The sequence below is a fragment of the Crinia signifera genome, chromosome 7, assembly GCF_055691185.1.
Source record: "Crinia signifera chromosome 7, ASM5569118v1, whole genome shotgun sequence".
Lineage (NCBI taxonomy): Eukaryota > Metazoa > Chordata > Amphibia > Anura > Myobatrachidae > Crinia > Crinia signifera.
Window position 1 is genome coordinate 64,363,628 of NC_139223.1, and position 23,730 is coordinate 64,387,357.

The following is a 23,730-nucleotide window of genomic DNA, read 5'->3' on the forward strand; positions in this document are numbered from 1 at the left end:
TCTTCTAAATGCCACACGCACGATCGCCCACCCCAATTTTCCCTGCAGGCATGCAAATGGATGTTTTGGGGGCAAAATCATTCTATGGTCACGATTTTGCAAGAGCACTCAGATCTAAGACACTTCTATGGTGTCTTACATCTGCAAGCGCCCTGTGCGGGAAGTGGGTGGGCAGCTGACATCCGCTGACATCAGCTGCCCGCCCCCCTGCACCCACGTCACGAGTAAATTTCCATGTGAACGCCCAGCATTTTCATAGGAATGCCCATGAAACGCTGGGTGTTCCCATTGGTGCATCAACAGCCCTCTGCCCCGCGCACACCCACACTGCCATGTGCAAGCGGACAGCTCGTACACAGAGGCTGCAGATGCACATAAATACTTGCTTAGTCTCTAAACATCGCTCCACTGTGATAACGCGCAGTGGAGCGATTGAACTAGAATCACCCCCTAAGTGTGAACGGGGCTGACCCAGCAATATCCTGGGAAACAGTGGGATTATCAACTTCCATGGGCCAACACACTAAATTTCATTTGCCTGCAGCTCAGCCAGCTCAGGTATGTATGCAGACTAAAGGTTATGGTTATAAGCCGCTACCGGGGCCTTGGGCTGAGGTGCATGGGGTGCTGGAGACTGCAGTGCAGGCCACACTGTATCATATGTTCTAAACATTTTACAGAGATATTGAGAAAGAAAGATGGGAGGGGAGATCGAGAAACCGTATGAGTGAGGGGCATAGATACAGATACTGTATAAGGAATTGAGGGAGAGGATGGGAAGGTGGGTAGAAGAGAGTAAAAGTAAAGCGCTACAATGCTGGGCATTATAGCTAGCAAGTAAAAAAACACTATTTAACCCATTTGAGTGCCAACTTCTCTGAGAGATGTTCAACATACCCGTGAAAAATGACAGCGTCGCTCACATGTTATATACATTCAAATTAAAAACGATGTGTAAAAAAAAGATTATATTTCCTATATAAGGTAAACATTACAGGTCAATGGGGCAGATGTATTAAGCCTTAACAAGAGATAAATGCAAGGGTGATAAAGAGAGATAAACGTCCAGCCAATCACCTCCTTGCTGCCATGTTACAGGCTGTGTTTGAAAAAAGTCAGTAAGGAGCTGATTGGCTGGACTTTTATCTCTCTTTATCACCCTTGCATTTATCTCTTGTTAAAGCTGAATACATCTGCCCCATTATGATGAATAAAAATGTTTGCTTTGCAATTTTCACACCTATTTTGACAAATTTACTCTGCACTCAAAGGGTTAACACTATATTCATCTTTCATTTACTTGTGTAATTCATTTTAGTTTAAGACAAAAAGCAAATAATTCTTTACCTGCCATAGGATCAGCACCAGGCGATAACACAAAAACCAATGGTGCACAACAGTTTGAATCATTATAGCTTCCTGCAAGGTCAAATGTTGGTGGCTCAATATATGTTTTGCCCATGTTTTCCGTAATAAACTCCTGAACTGCTGGGACCATTTTGTCAGGTCGTAGGCATCGAAGTATAACCATGCGACTTAATCCTGTTAATTCTTGCCATTCATCTGGAAATACTTTTTCTTGGGGCTTAAGGGAGTCATAGATCATCTTCCACTTTGAAATATTGTTTTTAACATGATCCAGCAAGCCATGAAGTGGTTGGAGACTAGAAGCACGGACAATTTCAGACCAAGATTTATCAGACAACCACTCCGGAGCTGGATTTGGGTAAGGATTGTCAAGTGCCACTCCACCGGTCAAGAGAAAACGCCAGATTTCATCATTTATTTTGTCTTCGCCTTTCATAATGCCGATTGTCAGAAGAAGTGAAAATAAGAGTTTGTCTTTTTCAAACAAGGACCTGCACACATTGTTGTAAATACTCCTTGTAAAATGATTAATTATATTTGATATTCTTATTTGAAGGTCTTCACTTTTTTCACTGTGGGCAACTGAGTGGACATAAAGGTTAATGAACCATGTCAGTGAATACTGATACATTGGTTCGATATTGGCCAGATCAGAAATGCAGAAAAATATAATGGCGGAATGAATGGCTACTGGCTTGTATCCCATTCGTGTTTCATCGATTTCCTTCTCGGTGGCGGAGGCTATTTGCTGCTTTTCTGAAATCTCCTCAGACAACAGTTTTGATGAGGACAACACTTTGATAGCGGTCTCATCTTCTAAGATGTTTCCTTTTGAGGAGGACAGAACCTCTAAAATTTTGTCTTCAATCTCTTTAAGCTGCTTTTTGTTGGCTGCGCTTTCAATGATAAGTTGGTTCTTTTTTTCTTCTAGTTCTGGCTTTTCTTTTGCAGCTACAATGCCCAGGAGTTGATCTTGAAGGCCCAAAGGTGTAATCATAAAGTTCAGAAGACAAACCTTTACAGCTACTTCTGGAAGATAATGTGGATTTCGTAATCGAGTTGTCATATAAAGTCTGAAATCTTTGGAGTACTCTATAATGTTTTCACCTAGTCGGATATAATCAACCCCTTGTTGTTTAAATGTTTGTTTCAATAATAGAGGTTCCAAAACAGCATCTATTTCTTCTCCGACATTTTCAAGCAAAACTGGACTTCCAAACTGTATAGCATTCTCTAAAGTTCTTATATATGTTGCATCTGACAATTTGATTACATAGAGTTTGTTGGCTTTCTCCATGTTTTTTATCCACTTGTTGGCTTGTCCTTGTGGATCAATCATCAAGGCCCATCTTCTTGAATTTGAGACAATAATACCATTGTCTATAGAAAAGGAATCAACTGGTAGACCAGCTATCTGCCAATCCCGAATTTTAACAGGCTCCCCTAGGGTAGTGCTCAAGAAGAAACTATTTGAGCAGGGTATTTTCTTTTCTATGCATAAAGCATGCCATTTGCTTTGACATCTTTGGCGATAGTCTACTGTGAAGGAACCAAGGTAAGCCACAGTTCCAGAGGACAAGAGGACATCCCCAGTAAGGTTTGTGTACTTTATCCCTAGTAACCGTGCTGCTTCTGTCCATCTATCTTTTTCCCCACCAAGCCCACTGATCAGTTTCTCAGCACGTATTAGCTTCTGAGAACAAATCTCTATGTTTTTCTCTAGTTCTTCCTTCTTGTTATTCATAGCAGTGAACTCATCATTCAAAGCTTGTAAGCGCTCCTCCACTGCTTTTAGTTCTGCTCGTTTGGTGTTTAGCTGCTGCATTTGTATAGACAGTTTGGCATCTGCTTCTTTAAGGCGTTCACGTTTTGGAGCTACCACTTTTGCCACACGATCATACACCTCCAAGGCTCTGACCCACTTGCAAAGACCTTCACAAGCGGAAGACACATTCTTAATTACAGAAGGCTGAAAATCTTCATGGTTGATAAATTTCTCTCTGATTTTCTTCATAACTGCAGGATTGATGTTATCCTTATCAAAGACTTTCAAATTCTCTAGAAATTTCAGGTCACCAAGAAGTTTTTTTGAAGGTCCCCAGAAGTCTTCCACCATTTTACCTGGCAGAGAAAGAAAACAAAAATATCAAATGTTTATGTATATTAAGTTATATAAAGAAACTCTTCATGAAGGGGAAGGAGGTCACATTTCTGTACCAGCCATCAAATCATATTTATTCATTTGGACTAGAATATGTGAAAGTAAATGTACTAAAGTTTCTAAAAATTAATAGAGGTGATCAGATTATTTCTATCATTTTCTAGGACGCAAAAGTGAATTGATAAACATAATATGATTGGTTGTTATGGGCAACCTTACCTCTTTTCATTTTTAGAAGCTTTACAAAATTTTCCCCATGGTGTTACACAAAAGCTGCATCTCGCTTATATGAATGGGAAATGGAAGCTTTTTAAAAGACAAATTGTTGCAGATCTACATTATTTTGATGAACAAGTCATGGTCAACTGTTCCCAAAGGTTTTACTGTCTTTAGGAAAGGATTGGGTGATATCAGTACTTTTGACCAATCTGCACGATCATTCTATAGTGTACATGCTCAATCTGTCATTCATTGATGCCAAAAATTCTATGCTTCTAAGCCTTGATGCCAATAAGGCATTTGATATGGTCTTATGGCATAGGTCTTGTATTGGGAATCACTGGCTGATTAGCAGCACCTGGTGCTTCTTGTTATATGTGTGTTCAAGACAGAAGGTTGGTGTTCCCAAAGGCAGTTAGTGCCTGGGCAATAGACTTGCGGGGGTCAACTGGATATTATGTTAGGGCTTCTCTCAAAGAACCCTTATGGTGAGAACTGCCATTGCTGTAACCTAAGAAATACCAGTTTGTTATCCTGGAATGCTGTCTACTTGCTAAGAACAAAGAAGCAGACTTCATCTTTAACCGGTGTATGTGATGCCTTATCACATTATATATAAATCAGAAGTTACTTCAGGGGAAATCAATTGTTATCCATTCTAATTAGCAAAAGTACTATTGATTTGTTATTATTCATAGAAAATGTACACTCTTGCAAATTCTCCTTACTTGCCCCTCTGAAGAGGTTAGTCATTTGGTCTTGTACAGGTCGAAATGACCCTATCAATATTAATTAGAGTTTGTGAACTCTGTTCCCTTTTGCTTTTGTATCATACTGTATTGACTGATGTAGCTGAGTTTTTTTTCCGATAAGAACTAGAATTTATAAGGAGAGGATTAGACTTCTATTCATTTATATGGCCTGCATTCAACAAGCTAGCAGGCACAGAGAAGACACTGGGAGATGAGATTATCTGCAGCGGTATACTCTGGAACCTGCATAATGCAGTTATAGGGTTCCACACATGAAAGGTGTAAGTGTTGCAAGCAGTGGCGTAAATTTTGCCCGCGTCCCCCTTAAAATAAAGCCCGCCTCCCGCATTCCATCCCGCTACTTACCGCCACCGGGACCCACAGATCTACTTCTCTTTTGTCTGCGGTCCCGGGTGGCTCTCCTCCTAGAAGACTTAATGAAAATTACCCACAAAAAATGGCCGGCCCCTAACAGCAGACCATTTTTGAGGATGCTAGAGGAGGCCTCGGCCTCCTCTAGCATCCTCAAAAAGTGTCTGCTGTAAGGGGGCGGTCATTTTTTGAGGGTTATCTTCATTAACAAGCCTGCCAGGAGGAGAGCCACCCGGGACCGCAGACAAGAGATTAGTAGATCTGCGGGTCCCATCAGTGGCGGCGAACAGAGAGGCCCCAGCAGCAGTGTAGCGCACAATAGCCCCTCAAACCCCCGGCGTCCACACTTAATAAGCGCCTCCCCGCGACCGTGGGGTCTGCGGGGCTATTGTTACGCCACTGGTCGCGAGTGACAGGTCTCAGATATTCTAAGCATATTGGGTTACTAGTCCCCAACTTGCAGGGCAGGGGAGAGCTAAGCTGGTAGCCTTTAGCCTGAGACACAGACACAGGAAAGGGCCCCAGGCTTTCCATATGGTCTAATATCAATGTGTAAGAAGTTGCACAGCTGCAGGGAAGCGGCTTTGCAATTCTGCATATATAAAATCCAAGTTCAGCAGGGGGCGTTTATAGGAGATAGACACCTTCTGTATGCATATGTAAGCCTAAAGTGAAGATGAATATTGTAATATTAAGAGACCTCAGACAGCCTGCATAAGCTGAAACTTACAAAGAGTACGGACAGCAGGGTTCCAAGAAGTCTGTTTCAGATCCTAGGCCCAGTGTGCCTACAAAATGGGAACAACATGCACCCACATCGAATTTGTATCTAAACCATCGGGTTTCTACTTCTCCTACTTTACACCCAACAATATACTGCCCTCCTAAACCAAACTATGACAGTCATTGTTTCCTGTATCTGATTTGCTGTGAGATATAACTATAATAAAGTCTTGCATTGAGTTAGTAGAGGCATTTGTGAATTATTTGATTATATTTTTTAGTTGTTTGATAACTGTAGTGTTTTTTATATACTTATAGGCTGCTGCAGAGTTTTTGACGTCTAAATGACTTAAAATCATTGGTACTTATGTAGTAACTGGGCTGCCGATTTTGAAATCGGGTCCATCGCATCGCATCGCACCCGACCAAATCGCATGCGATGCGATGCGATGCGATGCGATGCGATGGACCCGATTTTTCCATAGGATTCAATGTTAAAATGGACTGAGTCCATTTTAACATGGAATTCAATGGGAAAAGGGGTCCTTTTCATACCCCTACTATCCAAGTGGGCATGGAGTTGGATATAAACCTGTGGCGAGCGTAGCGAGCCACCGAGCCCGAAGCGTGGCGAGCGTAGCGAGCCCCGCGAGGGGACACAGAATACCGTCCCCTCGCGGGGCTCGCTTCGCTCGCCACGCTTCGGGCTCGGTGGCTCGCTACGCTCGCCACAGGTTTATATCCAACTCCATGCCCACTTGGATAGTAGGGGTATGAAAAGGACCCCTTTTTCCCATTGAATTCCATGTTAAAATGGACTCAGTCCATTTTAACATTGAATCCTATGGAAAAATCGGGTCATCGCATCGCATCGTATCGCATCGTATGCGATGCGATGCGATATCGCATCGCATCGCATCTGATTGTATGCCTTAACTTAAGGCATACAATCAAAAAATCGGCAGCCCAGATACTACATAAGTACCAAATCATTCTGCACAAACTCAGACACCCCAGCTAAACACATACAGGTCTTTGACAACGCTGACTGAAGTAGAATTGTAACAGGCCAAGTACAGACTGAGTACAGCATAACTGCTGACAGATACAGACACATAGACCAGGGGCGTATCTAGATGTATTTAGGCTCCATAGCAAAAGTTTGTAAGGGTCCCCAATGTACCTCCCACTTATGAAAAATGTAGCACATGATACTTTGACATGTAAGGTGGGCCCCTCTCAGCTATGGGCCCTATAGAAGCTGCACCCCCTACACCTATGGTAGTTATGCCATTGACATAGACGCATGTCCCTGTCCAAGCTGCATCAGTATCAGATCCCCAGGGGATGGTACAAATACACCAAGGTGGTCATTAGAGAACAGCTTCTGATTGGCTGTACCTGGTGCATATTCTACTGGTGCAAACATGTCCACAACTTGCTATAGTCACAACTTAGGATAAGCTTGCTAGGTTTATGCAATGTCTGCAATTTGGGGCCTAATTGTATCTAACACAACATTAAACCAGGAGTGTATTGGGCCCATGTGTGTCTGGTCCCCCCTCCTCTCTAGTTGGATGTGCATTATACTCTGGGCATTAGTAGCCCTAGCAGACTTTGCCATTTTGCCAGAGTCTACTGAACATGCACAGGTCTTCAGGAAAATGGCGCAGCAGCCATTTTCCCGACAATTTCTCTACTGTACAGTACATGAGCAAAACATGGCTGGTACTTTATCTCTCACAATATTATCTCTCTCTGAGCTTTAATGTGAGTGTGGGTGGTAAACCTGCGCAATTTAAATAGCAGCACTAGTTTTGTCACAAGCATGAATCCCCTAGTCATGACTCTAATAGCATCGGGCAGCCCCCCCCCCCCCCACAAAAGCTAAAATGTTGTCACTAGATAGCAAAATACACTTAGACATGCACAACACATATTCATTATTTCACCTGAGCCGCTTGGGTCAGGCTTCCTGTCTGGCTTTATGCCTTTCATCACACAGATGCTTTCCATGACCAGCTTCACGGCATCTGGGGGATGCTGCATAGTCTTCACAAGGGAAATGTCAGATGGGTTCAGAGTGTCAAGAGCTGATATTGCAGCTTCCAAAGCAGGCATGGCCTCAGCTAGGTCTCCTTCACATTCATCCTGCAAAAACATAGCAGTGCTGAAACTAAAATACACTGAATTTACATCTAGAAATATTTATTGTATACAACATATGTATAGATGTATAATTATAATTACAGTATAGTTTAAATAGTGGACTACCAACTCAGTCCTATGGCGTAGATCCCTGACTTCATCTCACCCCCTAAACAGTGGTCACATTAACAAGCTGGGGTCACCTTAGCCTCCTTCCTGCCCTGCAGATGGCAGAACAATGCCAATTACTGACATTCTCCTGGCACCCTGCATCACATGTCACAGAGCCCATTCAGTACTGGTGCTGCGCAATGGGCCTGATTCAGACCTAGACTTAGTTTTATTCTGGCGAGAATTTGAGGCGGGCGCCAACGTCATGTGATGTCAGCCGCCCGCCCCAAGCTGGCACGACATAAAATGCTGGGCGGTCCCCTGCGTCCACCCATCCTGGAGCAAATGCCCCAGCGAGTGTTAAACTCACCAAAGGCATTCGCTCCCGGGGCTTGCACATGCGCATATCCGAGCATGCACAAACCCCAACAATCGCCATGGGGAGCGAATTCGTCCTGCACGAGCCGGTCTGAATCGGCACCAAAGTACCAAAAATCTGTACTTTGCAATAATGAGCTTTTACGTCTCACTGTACCCATATTAGCCCCCCCCCCCCCACCCCCATCCTCTCATTAACATTCCCAAAAACCTGCTGATCACTGGACACTACCAACCCAGAATCCCCCTAGAAAAGTGGAAAACCCTCCCGGATACCGGCACCCCCCCCCCCCAGCATCTCCCGTTTTGTGGGGCAGGCTGAAGATGCAAATAGCGTAATTTAGCCCTGCCCCTCATTGAAGCCCCACAAATAGTGGGATTTGCAGTACTGAGGGCAGGGCTTGTTGACATCTACATCAGGCCCCGCCCCCCAAAGTGCTGCTGACAGTCTTTAGAGACTTTAAATGTAGGAAACCCTGATCTTTCCTCAGCTAGAGTCACTTAAATCACATTTCTACCCCATACTGTTGGTTTAGTTTCAGCAATAACTCTTGACAGGACAGCAAGCTGAGCACAGTTGATCACTGAGCTGCCGCCGTATGGCTGGCTGATCAGATATTTACAATAATGAACATGCGTAAAGGTGTCCTTAAGAAAGTGGCCTCTGAGAACAGTGTATTTAAAATAGGTCAATTAACATTTGGAGAAAGGTCATGTACAGCAACTACGCTGACATTTAAACCTGACAAGACTAGATAGAATATGTTACACTTTTATGTATAATTCAAATTTACTTTAGCAGATGAGCACTGTCTATTAAATAAACATTATGGTGTAGTTCTCTGGCTGGCACCAGTGACAGTGCTCCAGTTTCTACAGTAATGGCCTTTAGCAGTAAATTACAGGGAAGCTGTCATCGTTTGGTGCCTATAAAGGGTGCAGTTCCTGCTTTGTACAGGGACACTCTGTTCACGTATCCAAAAAGGTTGTCTGAGACCTGACACTGATCATTATTAAAAGATCACTGTGAGGATGAAATACACAGACAGCTCTGTGCTGGAGGGATGACTCGCTCTGGATATAATTTGCAGCCCCAACCAGCTTTGGGCTATATCTATGCAGGGATTCTTACCTTCACATCACGATTGCCTACAAAGACAAAAAACTTGCTCCCTCTTACATCTTTTATCACCAAAAGGAATATGTCACATCTAAAGTATTTTATTACTTTCGGTAATTCTTCAATGAAGACAGCAATATCCGAAATTGTCTCCAATGTGGGGGGCGTGGCTTGGCCAAGCATGTGAGAGGTAGCATTCTCACAGAGCTCCACAGTAATCCTTAAAAAAAATCCTATATCCCGCACCTTTCTTCCCCACTGGACACCCCCTTGCCTCTACATACCCTCCCTGGAACCAGCTGCCACGACCTTGGGTGCTTGAACCCCGAAAATCGCCTGCCAGCCTGCTCTGGGGGAGTTGAGCGCCGCGACCCCCGCCATCTTGGAAGCCAGAGCACCCGGGGATCGAGCCTCCTTTGCCTCTCCCCTCTCTGGGGGATCGACGCAGGCGGCCTGAAACACCTTGCCGCCGCCCGCCCTGCCTCTCCCTGCCTGGAGGTGAACCGGCGCCGCACTGCAGGGCGCTCCGTTCTCCTCCCCTGCACAAGCTGCGGGAGGCGGCGTTGCGGGGGATCGTGCCTGCTGTCCCTCTCCCCTGGCTGAACGGCTAAACGGCGGAGCTCGGCGGCCACTAACATCCTGCCGCCACCCGCCCTATCACCTACTACCTTGTGGTGTCCCGGCGCCACATCATAGGGGGATCCGCTCTCTCCCCCCCTCCACGAACGGAGCGTCGCAGCATCCGCCATCTTGGAGGGCGGGCTGCTGCGGATTGAGTCTCCCGTGCCTCTCCCCTCACTGAGGACTCCTGGCCTGCGGCCTACACCACCCTCTCACGGCCTCCCCTACCTCCTACTGCCTTGTGGAGACCCGGCAAAGCATAGAGGGGTGACACTACTCTCCTAGCCTACACATCGCGGCCCCCGCCATCTTGGAGGCTTGGACTGTTGGGGATCGAGCCTGTGGTGTCTCTCCCCCCACTTGATACCACAGCCTGGCGGCCTGCCTGTCTCTGCTGCCGCCTGCCTTGCTCCCCGCTCCCCAGAAGAGCTCCGGCACACGGCTTTGACGTGCGTCCGCGGCCTCGTCCCCCTGCTCGGCGGTCAGTGCCTGGAAGCAGTCGGCTGGACGTGGGGTCTCCGCGCCCCCACATCAACACCCATCGAGTGGCTGTGGTACCCCCCCCCCAGAGGTCGCGAGAGCGGTAAGTCAGGCCGGTGTGTCTGGCGTACTAATTGCCCCCTGGAGGTGAGATGGAGGCGAACGGCGGTGACTCTGCCGGCCCCCTTGCCTAACTTCAGACCCCTGGCTGGCTGCGGTGAACAAGATAGAACCTGCACATCCCCTCTGTTCCCCTGGCAGCCTCCCCTTCCAAAGTAACCAGTACCTGTTTGAGGCCTCATCACCCCAGTGACTCTCATCTCACTGATGACACCCCTGTGAACCTCGCACCCAAGACTACACCCCCAAATCAGTTATACTGTGAGCCCTGATATTTCCTCTCTGCCTCAGCCACTTCTAGTCAGTAGACACCAGTATATTTGACTCCTGAGTGACTCTGTGCTCCCTGATATTGCTGCTAAGGCACCTGACTGACCAACCTCCGGAACAGTGCATCTGTGCTCTTTGATATTGCCCCTGAGACCCAACTCTCAGTCTCAACTACATCTGGGTCCCTGACTCCCCTCACACCAGACGCCCGCTGGGTCAACTCGAGACCGAGAGACTTTGTTGTGCAGGTCACCCTCCTAGGCACTCTGCCCCCCAATAAACTCGGCCTTTGGTCTCCTATACTCTACTGAGGAGACCGTACAAACCTATAGTACTGTCTCTGCCATTCCCAACACACAATATCCGTCGCCTGGTACAGCACCTTATTCCAACCGACACCCGGAATCATGGGGAAAACCGGCGCTGCGTCCGCAGCGATCAGGCTCGAGAAGTACGCTCGAGGATCCCAGCCCCCTCCGTCAACGCAGACCACCCAGCACCCCAGCTCCCCGCAATCCTCCCGAGAGGGAGAGGACTCTCCTCCTGCTGAAAACTCCGCCCAATCCACCCAGCAGATCCTCCTGGCCATCTCAGCAACTGAGCAGAGGGTCATGGATAAAATCGGGCAGGTCCAGTCTGATATCTCCCTTATCCGTCACGATATGCAAAAGGGGAGGGAGAGAGTTGGAGAAGCTGAACACCGTATCTCCGACCTAGAAGACGCAACCAACCCCCTCAAAGCAGCAGTGGCTGATCTCACCTCACAAATGGCAGCGGTCAAATCCAAAGTATCTGACATGGAGGGGCGGTTGCGCTGCAACAATGTGCGCTTTGTTGGCCTACCAGAGAGGGCGGAGGGTACCTCCCCTGAAAAATTTCTTGAAAGATGGCTCCTTGAGATGTTTTCACCTGACGACTTCAGCCGACACTTCACAGTGGAGAGGGCCCATCGGCTGCCCACTGGGGCTCCACCACCGGGCGCTCCCCAGCGCACTTTCATAGCCCGCTTCCTACATTATAGAGACAGAGATGCGGTCCTCCGGCTGGCTCGTGAACGAGGCCCACTCAAAATCGACAACCAGGTTGTGGCGGCATACCCCGACTTCGCAGCAGACATCCAGAAGACAAGAGCTCAGTTCCTGCAGATCAAGAGGAAACTACGGGATCGTCAAATCCAATATTCCATGCTATTCCCGGCGCACTTCGGGTGGTTGCGGATGGCAACACCCTCTTCTTCAATTCCCCCCAAGAGGCTGAGCAGTGGCTGGATCGCAGGCCACAACGTCCGAACTGATATCTCCTCCGTGAGCATGCTGGTTCTTACCTATTTTTAGTGGAACACTTGACTTCACTTAACTAATTTGTTATTACTCTTGTTTAGGCTGCACTCCAGATATCCTTACACCCCTATCTAAGTATAATCTTTTTTCTTAAAGGGTTCGGGATATCTATTTCCTAACGGAGCTCGATGTAAGGAAATAGCTTTATTATATAGGTGACTACAGATCCCTATATCCCACAGTTTATACAGTTAATCTGCTAGTTGAATAGTTCTAGTTTTAGTCGTTAGCTGTTAACTGGGATCCAAAGCATATCTAATGTTAGATAGGTATGCCGGGTGGGTTTGGGTGTTGGGGTTTTGTCTCTTTACAATGTTATCGCTATGTTGTCTCTTCTTATTTTCTCTGAATGCAATGATGTGCAAGTTGGTACTATACTCTATCCCTACAGGATCTATCTACATGGACCACTATGACCATAGAGCCGGTGGGTGGGACTGTAGCTTAACTCTCGCCAACCGCTCCCTGGGTGGTGCTGGGAGGGACGGGGCCACCTTTAGGTTCCTATTTCCCCCATTCCCTTTGCTTCCCTACCCTCATGGGACCCGCCTTCCCATCTATGGCCTGAGCGACGGCCGCCTCCCCTCCTTTCTTCCCCTTGCCCCCCTGTATTATGTCTCCCCCACATGTATACTCGGTAGGAATGTTAGAGGCCTCAATGATCGGGTTAAGCGTTCCCTTGTCCTGTCCGAAATCAAAAAGCATGGAGCTGATGTGGCCTGTCTCACAGGGCCTTATTCTGATCGGTGCGGCCCGATCAGAATATGCGGCCGCGACCGTGCAGGCGAATCCCCGCCTTCCATACGGATCGCCACCTGCCGTCCGTACGCGGATATGTGGCGATCCGCATGAAATTGGACGGGGATACGCCTCCTCCGTCTTGGGAGCAGCCCCTGCATTCGATGGTCGCCGAACATCGAATGCAGGGCCGCACGCTCCACCAGGTCCCGCCACACAAGACCACACGGACACTTGTCCGTGTGAAATCATGTATGGGGGCGGGCAGCTGACATCCGGCGATGTCAAATGCCCACCCCGTACCCACGCGTCACGGCCTCATTACCATGCATACGCCCCGCGTTTGCATGGGAACGCCCATGAAACGCGGGGCGTATGCATAGGGTAATGAGGCTAAGTAGCCCCTCACGCCCCTCTACGCCCCCTGTGCGGCGTATAAAGAATCCGTGCGGCGAAATCGCCTGCACATGCGCAGAGTGACCTCTGCACATGCGCAGACGATCAACATCGGCGGTCCGTCCGCATGCGGGAATATCCGCACCGATCAGAATAAGGCCCTCAGAGACCCACCTTACGGGCACCAAGTCACTATCGCTTAAAAAACCCTGGGTGGGACACATTTTTCATTCCACCTTCTCCAATAATGCTCGAGGGGTAACAATCATGGTAAAAAAAAAAAACATTAACTTCCACCTCACTCATCACCAAATTGACCAATACGGGCGATACGTCTTCCTTAGAGCCACAGTTAACCACACAACCATGAATATATTAGCAATTTACATACCTCCCCCCTATAATAACGACGTCCTCAGGAAGGCTGTGACATTCCTTGCCTCCTTTCCGGCGGCCCCTGTGATTTGCATTGGGGACTTTAATAACATTCTGGACAGATCCCTTGACAGGTGGACGGGTCTGGGGGGGATCTCCTTCCTCACTATCGCCCTCGCCCACTCCATTTGCTAAACTACTAAATGAACTGAATCTGACTGATGCCTGGAGACATAGACACCCGACTCAGAGGCAATTCTCCTGCTTCTCCCCGGGCCATCAATTCTTCTCTAGGATCGACCTTGCACTTGTATCCCCAGACTTGCTAACCAAAACTCTGTAAGTGGAGTATCTCCAGAGAGGGATATCGGACCATTCCCTCCTGACTATAAGGCTAGATCTGATGCCCTCCAGGGGCGCTAGCTCCTGGAGACTTAACCCCTTCTGGCTCACCTTGCTGACAGACAGAGATGCACTCCTTGGGGAGTGGTCTGACTTCCAAGTAGATAACGCCTCGTGCCCTGACCCAGTTATCAGACATGAGACATTTAAGGCGGTGGCCCGGGGCTCCCTTCTAAAAAGAATTGCTAACATTAAGAGGGCTGGTAGAGAGAGGGAGGTTGAACTTGAGGACGCCTGTTCACGATGTGAGAAAACATATTTGAGCTCTGGCCTCCCTGTAGACAAATTAAGGTGGGATGTGGCGCAGAAGCTCTGGACAGATCACCTATTTGACAAGTCCAGGCGTAAACTCCTTTTCTCTGCACATACCAAATACTCCCAGTCAGACGTAGGAGGCAGCTACTTGGCGTATCTCGCCCGGGATGAGAGATCGTCCACCTCCATTCAGAGGAGGCGGACATAATGCAATCTGAGATCAAATCAGCCATTACCTCCTTCCCAAACAAAAAAGCCCCTGGCAGCGACGGCATACCGATAGAGGTATATAAACAGTATAAAGATTATTTTGTGCCCTATCTCCTCCAGTTATACACCGACCTTAAAAGAGGGGGGACTCTCCCCCCGTCAATCATAGTTGTTATCCCCAAGCCCGGGAAAGATCCCTCTCTCCCGGACTCCTACCGTCCCATATTACTCCTCTCAACCGACGTAAAAATACTGGCTAAAATTTTGGCTACCAGACTTAATGCGGTGGTCACCTCGGTCATTCATGAAGACCAGTCTGGCTTCATGCCTGGTCGGTCCACCACACGTAACTTTAGGAGACTCTTTTGCCACCTACATGGAGGGACGGAAGCTGGGTCGGGGGCAGTGGTTGTGTCGATAGAAGCTGCCAAGGCCTTCGACTCAGTAGAGTGGGAGTATCTGTGGGAGGTTCTGCGCCGTTTTGCCTTCGGGCCTAACTTTATAAACTCGGTCCGCCTGCTATACTCATCTCCTGTGGCCCGCATATCGGTTAATGGGTTTGTGACCTTGGCCTTTCCACTTGGCAGGGGCACTAGACAGGGCTGCCCACTGTCGCCTGCCCTTTTCGCCCTTGCCATTGAACCCCTGGCCATCATGCTTCGAGATTCCCCAATTGTCCGGGGTATCCCCTTGGGGGAACGGGAGGATGTGGTAGCACTATATGCAGACGACACTCTTCTTTTCCTTAATGACGCTGGGGTGTCCCTGGAAGAGGTGTTGCAGATAGTGGAATCCTTTGGGATCTTCTCTGGTTTGCTAGTCAACTGGGGGAAATCTAGTATTCTTCCTATATCTGGTAGGATTCCGGACAGGCTGCCCTACACCTCCCCGCTCCAATGGGTCCTCAAGTTCAAGTACCTGGGGGTCTGGATTACCCCTAAAATCTCTGATTTTGTACCCCTCAATATCGACGTGGTCACCAGGGAATTTAAAAACAAAATCCACCAATGGAAAAAGCTCCCCCTAATTGTCATGGGCCGAATTAGCCTCATCAAGATGTCTATACTTCCCAAGTACTTATACCTACTCCAACACTCCCCGATCTATATACCTAAACATGTGTTCATGTCCATCAATACCCTCCTATCGTCATTTATCTGGGCTAATAGACCACCTAGAATTGCATTTAAGACACTAACCAAACCCAGGGTGGACGGCGGACTGGGGCTCCCGGACTTTCGAGCTTACTACCTGGCAGCCCAGTTGATGCACCTTTCGGACTGGATATTGGGCAGATCTGGCACTACTTTTGAGTGTGCCTATGCCGAGTGTGTGGGATCCCGCCTCCCCCCCTTCAGTTTCTTCTGTCCTCTCCCTTCAGGCCTACCCTCTTATGTCTGTTTCCCAGTTGTTCCTTGCGGGAACGATTAAAACATTTCAACAACTCTCTGAGGAACTTCAAATTCCCAATAGATCCTTTTATCGCTACTTGCAGCTTAGACATGCGGCTCAGGCCCAGTTCAGGGACAGGGACTCCCCCCCCCCCCCTCCACCTCCGACTCCCCAATTAAGACCTTACTTCAAAACCTGGCCACTACTAAACAGGTCTCCACCATATACAAAGCTGTAATCAGTCGTACAGGCGCCAATAGCCTCATCCCCCTTAAGTCCAAATGGGAGCTCAACATCGGACCACTAGATGAGGAACAATGGGCTGAGATTCTTGAATCGGTCAGATACGCCACCCCCTGCATGAAATACCAGCAAATATCATTCTATGTGATGCACAGAGCCTACCGCTCTCCAGTGTCTATGTTGAGAGTGGGACTTAGAACTGATGATACCTGCCCCAGATGTGCCTCGCCCGGCGCAGACTTCTGGAACATGCTGTGGTCCTGCCCACCGGTGCTGGCCTTCTGGGAGGCGGTCTGGGCCGATATAATTGTTACTGAACCATCTCTCCCCCCATTTGACCCCAGGTACTGTATCTTTGCTCTCGGCATTGAGGAGTCTCACTTGCCCCCAATATACAAATATGTCCTTTGTCTGACCGCCATGGCCAAGGTCCTTATAGCCAGGAAATGGTTTGATGTCTCCCACCCGAACATCTATAACTGTCGGGCTCTTGTTAACGAGGTCGCGGGGCACGAGAGATTTACCTATAGAGCTAGAGGCTCGCTTGCCCCATACGTGGCTAAGTGGAGCAGATGGACATCCTCCAGGTTGGCCCTACCTGTCGACCCTGTACAGGCCCTATCTGTACCCTAGAGCCGCCTACTGCAGTCCCTGTCCATGCTTAACCACTCACCCCTTTCCAAGTATGGTCTAATTGGACCCACCGTTTCTTACATCTATGGCTTGCAAACAGTGTACCCCTAAAGGTGCTGTGCCCTCATTGCACTACGTTCTATAGCGATCATTACTGTTTATTTATTTATGTACTTATTATTTCTCTTCTTTCTTTTCTTTGTTGTACTTGTTTGGGGGGTGGGAGGGTGGTACCCCACCTTGTGGGTACTGGGATATGGTTATAAGGGAAAAAGTTAACACAAAGCTACTCCATATGCATAATTTGTACTGCTGCTAGACCCATTCCAGTAAGCAATGTCGATCGACGACTCAAGACACAGACACGGACACAAATGAGCACTCCAAGCTTGTTACAGTAATTGTTAAGAAGATTTATTCGTTTAATCTGCATGACGGTCTGCTTAACATAATATGTGTCATAATGTACAGTTGTGTATCAATTTACTTCTTGTCAATAAAAACTACTCAATTTAAAAAAAATGTCTCCAATGTGAACGCATCCACTTGTTAACATGCTCATTAAATGCTGGAGTAGCCTGCACACCAATACACTTTGGCTTTCATTCTGGTTGGGACACCACGTTATGAATTCGCAACGGCGTCTGATGTTGAGGATCTACGCATGTGCATATGCGTATATGCGCATGATCAGGTCTTCTCTGCGGGCGTCCTCAGTGACTTGCATAGTCTCTTAGGCGCTCGCAGCGGGGGGGGGGGGGGGGGGGTTGTTTCAGGAGGAGTGCTGGGGGCAATCGCATCTTTCCTGGGTGTACCCACAAAAATGCTGTGTGCGCCCAGGAAAGTGCTGGGTGTTCCCATGTGAACAGGGGAAGGGGCTTCCCGGCTTCCACAGGCAGGCCGCTGAGGTCACCAGATGTCCTATGGGACCCAGGCTTTTTTTAGAAATGATTTATATTTCTACTTTTTACACTGAGAAGCCTGCACAGATCTGAATGATCCCTGCAGGCTTCATACTCGTCCGTATGGTGAAGTGATTCATATTTGGCTGCCGTGCTTTCCCGAATATGAACGAGAATACAGCAGTATAGTAAATACTATACTATAATAGAAAATTATTCTCAGTTCGTATTTTCGGCCCGTAAGGGCCAATCCCGGTATTACACGTTCATACACGGGATTGGTCGTAAACGGGAATGTTAGTAAATTTCCCCATGAGTTGGGAATAGAGTAAAAAAAAAAAGAGCACCTTGACCAACCATGTTGTACTGCAAGGAGAGCAAATAAATATTATTTTGCATGCAGGATAAATACTAGCTGCTTTTGCTTGTAGCCCACAAATATTATTACTACACTGCAATTTAGATTTCAGTTTGAAAATCTAAATCTCTCTGCACATTGTAAATCTGCCTCGCCTCCTTTGGTCCTAACTCAGAGATGTACACAAACTCGATTGTTACCTATGTCTCATTGGGGTGCATACAGAGCGCAAGACCTGTTCTGCTCATGAGCAGAATGGGTCCCTTGTTGTTGCATGCTGTTCCAACTGAGCTGCAGCCTGCCACCCACATTCTCTGGGTGTGGAAAGGCCAGAGTCTCCACCTATCGTCGTCCCAGACTTCCTGGACTCGGCTATGGAGCTGCGATGGTCAAACTGAGTATCCTCAGGGTTATTTAGATGGACCGTGATCTTGCAGAGGATTTAATGCTGCATCTTAGGATGCAGCAATCAGATGTGCAATGGCAGCTAGAGACATATTTTCCCTCGGATGCCTCCTGCTGCATAAAGCTGCGTCTGTGTGAACTTTATCCGTATTGGAATCAGGTCTATAGTAGGACCGTCACCTGACCAGGAATATGATTATCAGGTGAGATCCGCCCACTTGTTCAATATGACCAAGGCTGTTGATGTTACATGGCATATTCAGGTCTCTGGGGTTACCTTTATTGCTTTAGAAGCAGCGGCGGCCTCATTAGCCACCCTCTCGTCTGCAGCCACCAGCTCTCTCTTAGCGTCAACGTCCACCGTCTCCTTTTCTATTTTAATCATCATCTTTTCTGTTTCAGCTGACGTTTTAATCAATTCTGGTTGAAGCGCAGTAAGCTCTTTCTGCATAACTGAGACCTAATACAAATTACATGAAGCGCAGCAATAATTAGCAAGTTCTAGGCTCAACAGACACAACTACAATGGGAATCATTAAACGTTATTATGGGGAAGAGAAGAATACAATTTAAAGCAGAAAAGCAGCATACGTCGCCACTCACTCACGATTCATCATTTATACATTAAAAATGTTTTCTCTTTATAGTTGTCTTTTAGAGAAAGAAAAAACAGAATACATCTGCAGAACAGAGAGACAGGGAAATAGCAAAGACCTCGAGGTAATCTAGGTCAATATACAGTGCTCAGATAGAAACAATAGATGAACATTACTGTCCGGAACCACACCTGCTCGCTGGGCGGCATATATATACACAGCCTAGCAAACAGATAAACACCGCTCGCTACCCTGCTGAGCACCCGCCCTCCTGCTGCACGAATCGGGATGTGTACGCTTACACATTCCCTCGCATGCGTCCACACGGGCAAAAAACTCATTCGATGGTCAATGACTATGGAAAGTATGGTGCTCAGGGGTCAGGAGGCAGCACTGCACATTTCTTAGCCCATTGCAGTAGGTTGATTCTGCTTGGGTCGCCATAGACATTGAGCAGAATCAGGCCGGTGAGGTATCGGGGCAGTACAGACGAAGTACTGGTTAGCATTACTGTCTCACAGCGCTGAGGTCATGGGTTCCATTACCACCATGGCCCTAACTGTGCGGAGTTTGTATATTCTCCAAGTACTTGCGTGTGTTTCTTCCGGGTACTCCAGTTTCCTCCCACAATCCAAAAATATATATACTGGTAGGCTAACTGGCTCCCAACAAATGAACCCTAGTGCGTGTACATGTGGTAGGGAATATAGATTGTAAGCTCCATTGGGGCAGGGACTGATGTGAATATTCTCTGTAAGCGCTGTAGAATACTGTATGTGTTCGCTATACAAGAAACTGTTAATAAATAAATATCAATGTCTAGATATGCAAGACACATAAATTCTCCTGAGAGTAGAATTATCTCTGATGCACAATAAACCTTGCGGAATGGCATACTTACTTGTGAAGCTGCAAAGTTTAGTTTCTCTAAGCCAACAAGATAGCGGTTCCTCATGGTGTCTACCTCATGTCTTTTGCTGTTCAGTAAGGCCTTTAACGTAAGGATCAGCTCCAAGTAGGAGGTAGGAGTAACATAGTTGTGCCTACGCAGTGTGCTGTAGTAGCTGTCCGACAACTCCTTCACACTTTCCTGGAAATACTTGCACATGGAGACCACCCTACAAGATTTTGTACACAGAAATTCATATATTAAATCTATAAAGGACCTGCTGTAAAGCAGATATTTTAACATTGAGATGTTTTTCTAAAGATCCCATCCCCAAGCCACCCAAAAACCAAAAGAGAATGCAAGAGTCACTATGGGCCTTATTCTGGTTGGTTCTTTGGGATGTGTGTTCTTTCGGAAATGACTGAACGCCACGCACGGCGGACATTCTAAGAACACACGCCCACAGGTCATCCACATCTGTTCGGACAGACTCTCTAAGAAGAGGGAGTGTCTTCAGACTGCATCCAAACGTGCGTGTGCGGTGGGAACTCAAAGATTCTGCACAGTCTTACTGCGTCCGAACGGACGGGAATCTGACCGTACGCGCCGAGTTGGTGTATTTGCGCAAACCTCAGTAATCTATTCGGAAATCATGCTTCAGCAACATGACACACTTATCCAATTAGGGTGCCTCATAACATATATTTATTTATTTGTCATTAAATCAATTACTTCCTAAATGACACTTAAACACATTAGATACTAGCACTTTAGATTAACCCTTACATCATGTTAAGTTGAAATACTTCATTGTTGCCCCTTTACCTGTGTTTTATGTATGCATAATATTTTTTAATTGCAAGGCAAATGCAATCATTTTAAAATGTCTAATAGTGATTTACATAGCAATGCTTCCAATTGAACCTGTGAAAAGAGTTTAATTAATCACTAATGACTAGAGGAGTGGATTGTATTGTGGTCAGCTGCGAGTGTTTAAGGTGCGGCCGTACTAATTGGCCGATCCGAATGCCTAGCGCATGAACCATTTGCTTCCGAGAACTGAAACTTGCTTATGGACACCAAAGATTTCTGCCGTGTTGGTTCGCTTGCACTGGGTGTCTGGTCCGAATGCACGCCTACCACTGTTCGTGCACTCCCACGTGTACGCCCAGATTTACGCCCAGTTTTGCCCACTTTGAAACCGCGCCCTAGTGTACGCCCACATGATGCCCATATTTCCCGAGGGAGCTCGGTGCACATTTTTTTTGCAAAACAGATTTTGCAAAAAATTGCATGTTTTTTTTCTTTTGCTTAACCTTGGTCAGGGTTATTGGCAACCATCACATCCAGGAAACCACAATGTCTCTAACAAGTCTAGGTTCAAGTCTAGGGCGCTGGACACCCTCAAACCAGTCCGGCCAAAATACCCCAAGGCATCCTACTAGTGGAGCAAGTAAAGAGTTAATCATTGTCATGGGGCCTACACATGTGGAGATTTGCTGAGCGTTCCATAGCTAGATCGCTCAATACACAGCGATGTGTCAGGGCTGTGTGATGAGCAATCTGTCAGGGCTAGAGTTCTCCGGTGAAAACATTGGCCTTGCCCGGAGATATTACTAGATTTATCCAGCATGATGGATAATAATTGCCGGGTGATAGCGCTGTGCGGGCCGCGCATCGCTATCGATATGGCCCATACACACGTAGTGACTTTGGGGCATTTTCTAAGCATGCTAGTTAGATTGCTTAGAAAATGCCCTGAAATTACCCCGTGTGGAGGCCCTTTAACAGCAATTTTACTAGCTTGGAGATTTTGATTGGAGTGGTTAGTTATGAGCCTATTTGCTAAGATTTTATCAGCTTTGATTGAACATAACAATGTACATTTAAGTGTCAGTCAGCAATAACTAAGAGCCAGCACTACAGCCTAATGAGCCAGAAAAGTTACACCATTGATATCTATTGTTACTGTCCAACAGTGATTTTTACTTTAAAATACTAATTCAGCTTGGTCCTGCTTCTTGTAGGTAGGTCTGATTGTGCCTTTTACATTTGTGCACAGTGTAATTATATAGTTATATAATTATGGATATAATTAGAGGCCATAAAATTCTGGATGAGGCTACACTTTATGCTGGGCTTCAACTTCCTGAAACTGCTTTGTCAGCTCAACTGTATCAAGTTCAACACAAATGCCACAATAAAGAAAGATGGATTTGCATCTATCAGCTAAGATTTTCATTAGCTAGAAGAGTGATTTAGAGTCTAATGCTGTGTACACACGGTGAGATTTGACATTAGACTTTAACTACAGTATATAGTCAAAATCGCATGCAGATCACACAGGTTTTTTACCTTGCGATCCTGATTCGCGCTCCGTGACAGCACAAATCGAAACCCGGATAGACAGGGCAGCAATGACTATATAGTGCAAATCTAATGTAGAGAGTATGAATTGTATGTAAATAGTACAGAGATAGCAAAGATTGCATAGTATTTGTGAGTACACACCATAAAACAACCGGTGTTACTAGGGACCCCCACTAGAATGTTTTACCATTGAACATCTGGTATGTAGGTTGCAGCCCCTGAACTGTTCTGTAGCAAGGTAGGTTTGAGGGTGGTCCGACCGGTCTCGATTATAAGTATTAAAGTGCAAAATTAATTTATTCATGAAAATCTTTTAAAACTATCATAAAAGGCAATGCAATAATACTTAAGACATACTCTTTCCTAACGTCATCTTCAAGGTCCACATCTTCCAAGAATTTATGGGCCACCATTTGTAAAGCATCAGTCGGCCATGTTTGGAACCAATCAATGGTACAGCAGTTGATTAATGATGGAAACATGCGCAGTCGATTGCGAAAGGCATCACCAATAGGACTCATTGCTAGGAAAAAATGAGACATATACAAGATAGAATTGTAACTGTTATATACATAATGTACACACATCTTGATTAATACAGAAGGGGGAATTCAGTTGAAAGAAACCAGCAGATGGCACCTAATGAAGCTATTCAATTGTAGCTCAGTTTGGACACATTTCAGCTCCCACCCTCCAGTGGTGGCAAACTGAAATAAGTGAAAAGTGACATGTTTCAGTGCTGAAATGGGACTTTTCGCCTCGTGACCATTAGATTGGTTGAGTTTAGCTGCTAAACCCGAACATAGTAACGCAAACAGCGCAATAAAAAACATTAATTACATAATGCCCTTTAATCTTTCATCACTTTAGATTTATTCAGTTTTAATATTCGGTATATTCAGTTTTAAACAACTGAATATACCGATAGAGCCCACAACAACAAAGTAGGAAGGAGCCACATGTGGCCCCAAGTCTTCCTTTTCACCATCACTGCTGTAAGCCCTTTTTCAGGGAGGAACACTTTTAAAATGTATATATTTTAATAAACCCCTTTAACTAGTAAAGATAATTGCTGTTAATCATCATCAACATAAATCCAGGGTTGACAATTTTTAGGCTGCCCTCTCCAGTAAAGGGCAGCCAGCGTAGGGAATCAGGGGGCAGGGGCGGCGAGCGTGAAACAATAAGGGGTGGGGCTCGTTCGAGGAGGCTGTTATCGCAGGCCATTGTGATTGCGTCATCCTGACCACGCCTTGCTGCACAATATGGCTATTACAGGCATTGCAAAGTGGGTGCAGAGCATCAATGGCGCTATTCACCATGAATCGCGTCATCTAGTCCCTCCAGGTTGCTGGAGACTTCAGGGGAATAGCTAACCTTTTT

At 46.6% G+C, this 23,730-nt stretch overlaps 1 protein-coding gene across 1 annotated transcript in view; it reads right to left on the bottom strand.

Annotated features, from left to right (window-relative positions):
* DNAH3 (dynein axonemal heavy chain 3) overlaps positions 1-23,730 on the bottom strand; it is a 399,027-nt gene that overhangs the window by 38,572 nt on the left and 336,725 nt on the right. The window contains exons 48-52 of the mRNA XM_083153252.1: positions 22,705-22,870; positions 19,990-20,206; positions 18,770-18,952; positions 7,548-7,746; positions 1,348-3,489 (exon numbers count right to left, since the gene is read on the bottom strand). Of these exons, the coding sequence (XP_083009378.1) occupies positions 1,348-3,489; positions 7,548-7,746; positions 18,770-18,952; positions 19,990-20,206; positions 22,705-22,870 (2,907 nt within the window). The remainder of the gene's footprint in view (positions 1-1,347; positions 3,490-7,547; positions 7,747-18,769; positions 18,953-19,989; positions 20,207-22,704; positions 22,871-23,730) is intronic.